The sequence below is a fragment of the Ascidiella aspersa genome, chromosome 1 (genome assembly GCF_963924565.1).
Source record: "Ascidiella aspersa chromosome 1, kaAscAspe10.2, whole genome shotgun sequence".
Lineage (NCBI taxonomy): Eukaryota > Metazoa > Chordata > Ascidiacea > Phlebobranchia > Ascidiidae > Ascidiella > Ascidiella aspersa.
In genome coordinates, this window is record NC_139447.1 from 33,016,224 (window position 1) to 33,027,605 (window position 11,382).

Sequence of the window (11,382 nt, forward strand, 5' to 3'; positions counted from 1 at the left end):
GCTGCTGCCAAAACGAACCGGGGACCTTCACTTGCGTCTGTAGTAGCGGATTTGAAGGAAAGCGTTGTGAAACAGGTAAACACCATTTGCCTGAGATAGTACAAATGCTAAGGGTCGGACATTTTTCGTTGCCTAAAGCAGTGTTGTAATGACTTAGGCCTAAGTCATAATGACTTGAATAAATTGCACTTAAGTCTCGGTTTTTAAATGAATTGACTTAAGTCTTTTGGGCAAATTACTTGAGTTGCCCCGACAGGGACTTGACTTGTTATTTATTCAAAATGACTTGACTTTGAATAAAGGCTTTTCACAAATAACTCGACTGGGGCTTAAGTCATTTTAAGTGACTTCTTTAAAACACTGGCTTAAAGTTGCGAACCATTAAAAGACGATGATAATCTGTCGAAAAGATTTAAACAATCGATCTGACAATTTTGAATAGCTTTAAGCCTGTGGTCGCGGACCCCTACATTTTCCTAGTATAATATCTGGGGATAGTTCTTTATAATAATTCAGTATATCTGTGTAGTGCACTTTATGTTGAGCAAAGTAACAGACAACACCAAATTACTTGAAAATGCGTGGCTGTGTTTTCAATAATGCTAGACGCATCACGCATGTCATCTTTGCAAACGATAGCATAAACCAAAATCCAGTACATGTGAACTGTTGTAATGCTGACTTTCAATTTACACTATATTCGTGTTACATCACAATGGAAATGTTACGTCACACTCGCGATTTACAACGGTACAATGTAATTTTATCATTCACCTAGATCAGGGGTCGGCAACCTTTTTCCAGTCGCGGGTCAAAACCAAACTCAGAAAGGTCTTAGCGGGCCGCACAAAGAGTTTGTGTTATTAACATGTTAGAAATGTGAATCAGGCGGGCCTCGGATCGTTTTTTGCACGTATTGCGGACCCCCAGTGGTCCGTGGACCCCCGGTTGCGAACCACTGCTTTAAGCTGTGTTAAAATATCACTTCCTGGGCCTTTTCTGCCGATCAGATGTTAATTTTTGTTCTGCTGTTTCAAATCCTGATTTTAATTCAACAATAAATTACATTTTAACATCAAACGTTCGGAATCGGGTGTGTAACATTTTTTAATCTGGTTTCTTCACTAAGGATAATTTTGAATTGTCAAGAGAAGTACATCGGGAGCTTTCAACACACTAACCGAAATCGGTTAATCATTTAAGATTTTTTGTGTAAGCAATTTTAGGTTAGAAAACTGGCCTGTGGTGCGGTTCGAATTCACGACCTCAAGCTTACTTCAATCCGTTAATACAAGGTTTTGCGTTAAAACAATGAGTAAGCGTGTTGTCTAAGATCAAATAAAACCCAAATGCCTTTACTTGAAGTGGATTTTTTTATTGACATGTTTTTGTACAGAAACAAACGAGTGTGCTACGAACAAGTGTCCGAATGGAATGTCTTGTTTTGATGCTATCAATGGACACATGTGCATACAAGACACGATAAGAGATGACATACTGCAAGGTATAAAACACTCGTTCCAAGATAGTTCCTAATTTTGCTTAGCTGTAATCCAAAATTTACAAAAACACGAACGATAAATCATATATCTGTAGCTTATACTATCTGAGGCTTGTAAAGTTAGACATTTAAAAAGTATAGAAGGCCATATAGACGCAGATATAACATTTTGTGAACGCTTTATAATCTTTATGTATTCTAACGTTTATTACCTAATCTTAACATCAGGAGCCATAAAATGTATTTTTATAAATATGTAAAGGACCTTAATTCGAAGAAATTCCCTTTTTAACAATAAACAAAGCCTTTTTTAATTCCAACCAATAAGCAAATTCATATCCAAGTGCAATTTCAAAAATGTTATTGGTGAACATATTCTATAATTAATAAACTTCAAATATTTTTATTAGATATTAATCGGGTTAAACTATAGCTTTAATAATAATGAAAAAAGCTCCACTCTGGTAATCTGAAAATATTACCAGAGCTGCTGTTTTTTTTATTAAGTTATGCCTGGTAGCAACTGTTATTGTAGGTTTGATGCTTTTAACAGAAACGAACGACTGCATTCCAAACCCGTGTCCAAGCGGGACGAAATGCGTCGACGGATACAACATGTATTTGTGCGCCAAACCTGAGCAACAACTCTCCTGCCAAGACCAAAATTAGGACGAGTTATGATCACAAACGTCAACAATTCTTGCGGAAAATAGCTTTACAAAATTGTACCAGAAAATGCGCTTTAATTCTGCTTTTTATTTGGGCTTGTCAAGGCCTAACAAATATTACGAGAAACAATTCACCAGGATTTCATTGATCACTGGTGGAATCGTATAAGTGGTTTATGTTGCGCGCGATTGAATAATTGCGATGTATATTACAGTCGTCCTGAAAGTGTGCATAAAACTTTTGCTTTATTTCCGGCGTTTTTATTATATGTCTTGTGGTCAGCTATTTCAACCGCAACAAATAGTAAAAACAGCAGCGGTGGATCGCTTTATGGCAAAATACAGAATGCGAAAATGTGGAGCAATGAAAGAGGTTAAAGTTATGTATCGATTTGAGCCCTTTTGGAACAATAAAGCGTAAGCAAGATTGTTCAATCATAGCTGGTATAAATCTGATATATGTCATATAGAGAAATTAAAAAATACTGCAAAAAATTGAAACGGATTAAGCATTTCTTGCGTGTAAGCTTTACAAAACAATTCAAAGTTGTTGTTTTTAAATTATATCGAAAACAAATTGTTCAGCTTTAAGTTGGTTGTTGCGTAAGCTGGATCAATAAAAAATAAGTATAAGAAACATATGTCAGACTGTTATAGTAAAATACATTTGTCGCAATACGACCGAAATCAAACATCAACGCCGTAGTAAAATAGATCGGTATATGGTCAAAATAGAGCCGGTAGCTGATAGTCGGGATAAGGTCCAAATCGAAAAAGAGGTAAATCTGTCATTATGAAACTTAAACTATTTGAATAACCTTTTACCTAACCTCAAACCCCGCCACAACTTCACCTCCATCTGCTTAATCCTAACTTACTCCGCTGTTATATAGTTTGAACTGGTCGTTCTTTCATCAAGTATTACAATTCTAACCACCCCAATGACTCGCGAGTATGTCACGCAACCTGAGTTATTGGAGATAAAAAGCGTCAGTTAGAACACCCTTCTATTGAATAAACAATAAACAGTATTCAACTAACTTCAAACTGAGCCCCACAGATGCCCAGACGTCGATATTAAGACGGCCGGGTCCAAAACGGCGGTGTAAAATCGTCCGATACGCTTTCCGTACTGTTTTACATGTTGTTTAGGCCTTCGAAATGCTATTCTGTTCACTTTAGGACGTAATCCGACTATAGTTTAGGCCTTGTTCCATTTAGGTGTTTACCATAGTTACTGCGTTTTGGTTTTGTTATTCCCTTGGTTTAACACTGTGGTATTATGCTTAATTCCGCATGAGGTATTGTTGCCTTATAGGTCTTACTGTGTGTTTTCCAAAGAAGCAATTTGCCTTGCACCATATTCCAACCACACCGATTTAGCAAATCCACAACCGCCCACAGTTGATGTCGGATTAACGCCGGTTGAAATAATAACAAACGGCCTTGGAATAGCGAGTTGAGAGCCACTTCAGGCATATAGCAGTGATAACATTGCACATGTATTGCAACGTGTTGCTCTCAGGCTTGGGTGGCAATATAACTAGTAATCTACGCACTTGTGAGCCTGTAGAAGCCCTACAATATGCAGAAAACTGTGGTCGAGGTGTTCTTTGTTTTGGCCGTCTTGGTCTGTTTCGCAAATTCCGAAAAACAACTGCCCATGGTAAAAAGTGCAGTAAGTAAGATTTTGAAAAGTTTCAGGCGAGCTGCATTTGTTGAACACTTGTTCTATCCAATTCGCAGGTTTACTTTGAAATTTCCATCGGCGGTAAGGTGCAAAAGGATCGCCTCGTCATCGGTTTGACGATATTGTGCCGAAAACTACAAAGAACTTTCGAGAACTTTGCACAAAAGAGATTGCCTAATCAAAAAGAGAAATTGCCTAATTATTAAAGTATAGATCAGGGGTGTCCAACAAGCAAATGTGGCACGCGACCTAATAAAAAATGGCACGCAAGCCCTCCCCAAATAATAAAATTATTATTTAGCCAATTGCCAAAAAAGCTCAATTTGTTATTCAGCCAATTGTCAGAAAATACTAAGTTTGTTATACAGCCAATTGTCATTGTTTGTTCACAATATAAAATAATCGCGGCGATCACGACAACCAACAATTACTTCTGATATAGTAACATTATACTGTGTGGAGGCTATAGCATTCACATAATATTATATAGCTTGGTGTGAAGAAACAAAAGCTCACCGAGAGACAATTTTGATGCAGTGATGTGCATTTCTACTAGACAGTTTTTTTTTAGTTTAAATAAACGTTTTTATTTTTGGTAAAAAAGCGCTTTTATGATTAAAAAGAATTGGTTCGGTTACGAAACTTTGGCACGGGAAGAAGTTATAAGATAAAAATTGGCACGCCGGCATGTTTGAGTTGGACACCCCTGGTATAGATCCATGTGGTACATAAAGGACGCACAGCTCTAAAAAAATCCATTGTTTCATCGGTCGCTTGTTTTTCTTATAGAAATAAAAATATAGCTAAACGATTATCTTTTCATTCGTTAAACATAAACTATATTATTTTAGAGAATGAAAGTAAAGTACTAAATAAATTGTACAGGATTTTTCGTGTTTAACTTCACAGAAATGTGCTCATTTCAGCAGGATGACGCCGCCAGCTTTAAGCACAACACTCTGTGCAATGTGAAGCGCAAAGACCGCTGTATTTCCATGTGGGGCCGGGTCTTTACCGACAAAAAGTTCATCGGACCCAACACTGAGCAGGTTTTTTTTTTTTCAAGAGTGAAAAGATTTGCTGAAGAGTATTTCAACATAACCTTGGACTTTGATGCGGTTGTTCAAGATCTTCATATCTAGGATAAACCTGTACAGGTTTGGTAACCACCTACATTATGGCTTTCGTCATTGCAATGCAATTGCCTATGTCAATAACAAGGATTATTTGGCAAATATATAGGCTACCTCACGTTTAAGCTGTGGTTTAAATAGTATCGTTATAACTTGAAGAATAAAAAGACACAACAAAAGATAAATCAAGACTTACGACATTAAGTTAATAAAACTTAAACGTATACTTTTTCGAGACAACGAACTAAATGACTGAACAAACTAATATCACGGATAAAAACGCGCCATAAGGTGGAAGTAAAATAGAAGGGAAAATCATAAAGAAAATTAAAACTAAATAAGCTAAAACAGCGAACGAAATGCTGCCTTTGTTCATCATGAGATATGACCTAAATAGCCGTTTCTCTATATTGAGTAGCGTATTGTTTAAAAACTCTTCCCCACTGGCCTAATTTCTTTATAATAATTATAATAAACAGATAAGTCATGTCCCATTCAAGTTATTGCCATTGCAAGTCAATCGGAACTCATTGGTTTTAATGATTATAGCACTGAAACTGTGTGTCAATATATTTGTAAGGCTCTATTTACCTTTCGTACTTTTATTTAGTTACGGAATTGCAAAACAACATACTAAGCAAAAGTAAATTTTCCATTATATTTGCACCGTTGTTTCTTCCTCACATATCAGATCCAAGTATTTTTATATCTCTGCAGGTCACCTTAACTTCAAAATCTACTTCCAGACCAAAATACTTTTTCAAGAGATTCCTTAGTTCCTCTTGTGTTTTTGCTTTCTCGACTAATACCGTTTCCTCTGTCAAAGGGTCGATAAATATCTGAAACAAACGTGCAAAAAGTAAAAAGCATTTTAAATTCCCTAAAATTTATGGTTGATCAAGGATCCTAAATATTACTAGCTCTTATTTCCTTTGTGAGTCCCACTTCGGATAGGATCTCTCTACCTACAGTATCTTAGGTTAAGGTAAATGAATCTGAAGAGTTAGGTATTATATTAACTTCCAATTTTGTACGACATCTTGTAACTTAACTATCGATAACGAAGTCATAAAGGCCTTCAAAACTCAAAATAGATTATGACTTCTATAACACAACGTTTCTTAAGCGACCCGTGGGATGCTAAACTTTTTCCCTATAAATTACATAGAATATTTAAAGCCTTTCATAGGTAGAAATATAGAATTTAATGGTCGCAAGCCCAACCTTTTTCCTGACTGTCCATCCTGCCAATGCAAAGTCACCACACCCGTCTTCGGCCACGAGAGTCACAATGTTGTTGTGCTTGAGGAAGCTTGATTGGTCGTCTTGCTGGAAGTCGCACATCTTCTCAAAGTCGCTCCACTGGCGAGGCAAGATGTCGAATTTGAAAATCGTCTGCCAAGGATGTTGCTCATCTATGGATTCCTCCTGAGCTTTCACGCTTTCGTGAGAAACTGGGAAGAAATAACCAAGTTTTTCTTCGGAACATCTGTTTCTGGAAACACTTTGGTCCAGAAATGAAAGAATAAATTTTGAGCAAAACGCATGAATTTTTTTACAAATGACGTAATGAAGTTATTTTATTACAGGACATCTGAAAAACGTAGCCTTCGGTAACTGAAAACCTTTTATCGATACGTTCGGTTTTCCATAAAACGGATTAAACTATAGTTCAACCAGCCAAACATTTTTAGCATTTTATTTAAATGAGAAAAGTAAAGTATGACTTCGAGTTAACATAATAGTGCACACATATTGACATCATTAGAAACATCGTGGAGCTTAAAGCAAATTCAGTTTATTATATCAATAAAAAAAACTCTTCCTTTTTTTTTCTTTCGTTTAAACCTTTCTTTTCTTCATTGGAGCATGATTTTTCTTCATTGGGTTTGTAGAACTAGTTTGATCTTTTTATGCAGAAACTGATTTTATGTTTCAAAATTATACAAATAATCGTCTCTATTTGGATTAAAATATAATAAATGGACTCAACTTTGTTTTGCAAAAAAATTAAAAATAACGACGCTGATACAACCGAAAAATTGTCTAATCAACTACAATTTTATAAAATCTTTAATTTTTCTATACGCCTAACTACGTGCTTATTTAAACAAATGACACTCAAAGACCCCAATAAAGAAAGAAAAATACATTCATAAAAGTACTGTCAAAGGCCAAAGATTACATAAATTTGCAAATACGCGCTTCATCAATTAGCATTTCATCTCTTCGACGGTCGTTTTTCTTACCGATTTCACCGATTCGTATGTTACGTTTCTTCCTCTTTTGTACAACGAAGACGTTTTCGCCCACTTTCGACAGTCGATAGATTCCGTTCCTTTGCGACTGTTCGGTATTTTCCTCAAACTTGAGCGGATCTTTGAATGACGACCCACCCCAGCCAACATCGACAAACCATTGTGAGCCGTCATTGCACGTTGCCTGTTGAACACACCAAAGATTTATGAAGAATAAACCTATTTTTTGAAAGTGGACATATTTGTCTAAATTTAAATATAATCAGTGGCACTATATAAAGATTCAATTGTCGTTATATAAGGCCACCTGATAACTACTTTTTTCGAAATAAATTTTCATTTTTACAGTTTCTTTCGTTAGGAATCAGTCTTTAGAATAAAAAAGCGACGTTTTTTGCTACACACAATGTTCGTGTCTGTAATGTAGTCTGACAATAAATGTCAAAGCCAAGCATGTAGAGTAGATCGACATCATCTTGATAAACACGTTTTGATACGAACTTGTATCATCTTCAGTTAAATGGATGATGACGATTTTCTTCACATTTTTGGCTTCGACATTCATTATTAAGTGACGTTTTTTATTTGTTTCATGTTCGAGCTGAGACAGTATTCCAATGCAATCGTCATAAAAAACGGACTTGCATTTCTACTTTATTGATGCAGGAAATGTTTTGTTTGTAATCGCCAAAAAAATCATTAATACGCTCCTGTTAGAATATCACTATACACGGGACTTCGGTGCGTTATTTCAAGGTGAATTATATAATGGTAAAGGTAAAAATAAATCTATGTCTAGGGAAAAATCTATCAAAATTTTTAGGCGCAACGAGTTATTACACCTTTATGTAGTATCTTCTTAAATAGTATTTGTAATGTGTAACTGTATGAGCATACCGGCAATACCGGCATACATTGTCAGCTAAATGCGTCTAGCAGTATTGAGAAAAGCACTGATTGCGCCACACTCCGAAAACAGACACGCATTTCGGTATTGAAGTGGGTCTACTAATGACATTAAGCTGGTAATTTTTAAATTAATGCGCCGTTTGTCAAGCTTCGTCATTTAACAGTGTTGTAATGACTTAAGTCAATGACTTGACTTAAGTGCACTTAAGTCACTGTTTTTAAATGACTTGACTTGACTTAAGTGCACTTAAGTCACTGTTTTTAAATGACTTGACTTGACTTAAGTATTTTGGGCAAATGACTTGACTTGACTTAAGTCATTTGGACAAATGACTTGGGTTAAAATAAATCTTTTTAATTAAGCAATTATTTATAAAATTGCGTTATTTATCCCAATCTTTGCACATAAAAGAATTTGCTTTTGGTATGCTGCTTTTGTGTTATTTTTTACTTGAGTTGCTCACAATAATCGGAGGAGTTTGCCGGTTTTCATAATTTAAAGTTTTATTTTTTTGACAAGGGCTGGACTTGAAGTTGACTTGCTCTAATTATGACTTTACTTGGGCAACCGATGACTTGGACTGGGACTTGTATTGTTATTTATTCAAAAAGACTTGACTTGGACTTAAGTTATTTTACGAATGACTTGACTGGGACTTAAGTTATTTCAAAATGACACTGTCGATTAATTAGCCACATCTGAACGACGTCTCCAACGAGTTAATTTTCGCAAAGCTAACAACGCTGCTTGTCTTGCTTGCTCTATGAACATTTAAGAGTTTATCATCAGCTGGCAATGTTGTTACATTGTAATATAATTATTGCTCTCATTGATTACTTAACGACATTTCCGAATGACGTCCACGTTAATGCTATACCTGTAAAGCAGCTGAGATCATTTAACTATCTTTTGTCAAACAGTAATAATAGTTCGAAACGTTCAAAATGATATTTACTTCTGTATGGACTTTCATATTTTTAAAGTAATAATAATCAATGGGGAAATAACACCCTATCATTGAGGCAAAATTGGGCACATTTTAACCAAATGTGTACATTGCGCGTACATGCACCAATTGTGCACTATATGTGCACCGTATGTGTAACGAATTTGCACATCGCGCGAATGTGCATTTCTACTTAATGTTGCAACAACCTTACGTGCTTGTGCCAAGTTAAAAAGTTAGGCCTGTTGCACGGATTCTTAGAAATCTTTAGTGTGAATCGTTCCTACTACACTACTACCAATATGTCCATTTCGGGAATATTAGCCTACACGCTACAGAAATGTTGAGATACTGTTCTGTAGGGTGTCAACTTGTGAAATCGCAGTACGAAACTGCGTGGACTTATGAGTAGCAAAATATGGAGCAAACCAAGCTGCTTTTTTAACCAAATAAACGTATGCCAATGATTTGGTGACACTGACAGGGTGTCAATAAAACGTCACGCCTCCTCCTTTAATTTCAACTTTACGCTCTAAAATCTTTCAAGTAACAATAAACGTTTTTGTTTGGGTAGCTCAGAGCGCTGGTCTATAGAATCCTACCACAGCGTTTAAACAATTATTATTAAAGCAACGCGCAATATTTAGGTTAGGGTGTCAGTTAGTGTTTTGGTGAGGGTGGGTCAAGCATTATTATTTAAAACTGCTGCTTAACCTACCCAAACCCAAACGCTAACCAGCACCCCAACCCAAATAATGTCCGTTGTGGTAGGATTCTAGACAACCCCGAGCTCAGTAGTCAGATACTTTAAACAGCGCTGTTAAATACACAATTTTGTACCTATAGCTATGGACTTTGGTATAGGTTGTGTTTTGGACCCAGATACCTTCTATTAGCCCAGTGGTTCAAGCGTTTTCTTGCCTCGGACAACCATGGCTTTTTTTCTTTTGCTGCTTAATACCTGATTTCAAAAGTCCCAATTTCACTCCCAATTCCTTATTTTTTTCATATATTTTTCTAAAAAAGACGGGTTTACATACTCACGGCAGAAGTTTTATATAGGTCGATTTAGTGTGGAAAATAGAGCACATAACTTATGGCAGCCGCGAAAATATTATTCTTGTGTTCATTTTCCTATACAACAAGACAAAAAAGCAGCTACCACCGGAACACCGGAACAGCCTTTGCATGTTACGCAGCAAAAGAAAAAGCGATGGTTGTTCTAGGCGCGAAAACGTTTGAACCACTCGCTGAATAAAAGTAAACATCACCGACCAAAGTCCATAGGTAGGTCAAAAACTGTGTATTTAACAGCGCTGTTTCAAGGCGTATTTTATTTTGTAAAGCATACCTTGGTGGTCCGTGTAGCACAGGTTAAAAAGCACTGTATTGGGCAAATGCTTTAACATAAATGTTTTAAAACGTTATTAATACCAACCAGCATCGTCATGTGATCGAGCTCTGGGCTGAAACAATCCAGCTGTTTCACATAAGCCTGAGCTTGGCATATTCTCAATTCGAATCCAAACTTTTCCAGCAACCAGTGGAACAAGCCGTTTAGCTCGTAGCAAAATCCGCCGCGCTTGTTCAAAACGATATCGCGATAAACCTTCTGCAAATCCAGTCGTTTTCTTTCGCCGCCGAACATGTCAATGGTTTCAAACGGAACTGTCCTTGATTGACATTCGCACAATTTTGCTAAAGTTGAAGGACTAGTGTCTCTAGGCCCACTGTAGCCGATTCTTTTCAGATAACTGTCGAGATCCATTGCACCAATGTTGTGTAGCTAAAGTACCTTGCTAAGGTCTCAAGCAATTGCTGTTTCGTAACTTTCTTTGAGTGGAACAACAAGCCAATGCGAGTTTAAACCGAAGTACAAAAGAGGTTCAGTGTGGTGGAGAGAAGAAGGCAATCATATTTGTGCGGACCAAAGGACTGCAAATCCGCCTAATAAGAAGGTGTTGTCTGCAGTTTAATGTCATTGCATCGTTGCAACTTGTAACCGTTTTGACTTGGTTGAACCAAACCTAATTAATGCCTCGCGTATAATGCTTTTTAACTAATTAATAGGCTTTTATCGATTGCATTGTTTGAAGCTTGACGTCGCTAAGCAAACTTGTACATAGGCATTGGTAAACAAACTAGCAGGTCCTTGTATAAGTATGCACGGTAAACAGCCATTTAATTGAATTTTAACCAAAAAGTTCATAAAATAACCTATAGCATTCAAAAGCTTCGGCCAACCAATATGTCACCCCAAGCCTTCCCCGTTGAGC

At 36.6% G+C, this 11,382-nt stretch overlaps 1 protein-coding gene across 1 annotated transcript; it reads right to left on the reverse strand.

The window, feature by feature from the left end:
• Positions 1-5,672: 5,672 nt before the first annotated feature.
• Positions 5,673-10,928, reverse strand: LOC146169856 (arylamine N-acetyltransferase 1-like). The gene is made up of 4 exons (XM_083387691.1): positions 10,545-10,928; positions 7,242-7,434; positions 6,217-6,446; positions 5,673-5,831 (listed from the first exon to the last, which is right to left on the reverse strand). The coding sequence occupies exons 1-4, from the start codon at positions 10,872-10,874 to the stop codon at positions 5,673-5,675; spliced, it is 912 nt and encodes a 303-aa protein (XP_083243817.1). The 5' UTR covers positions 10,875-10,928.
• Positions 10,929-11,382: the final 454 nt, after the last annotated feature.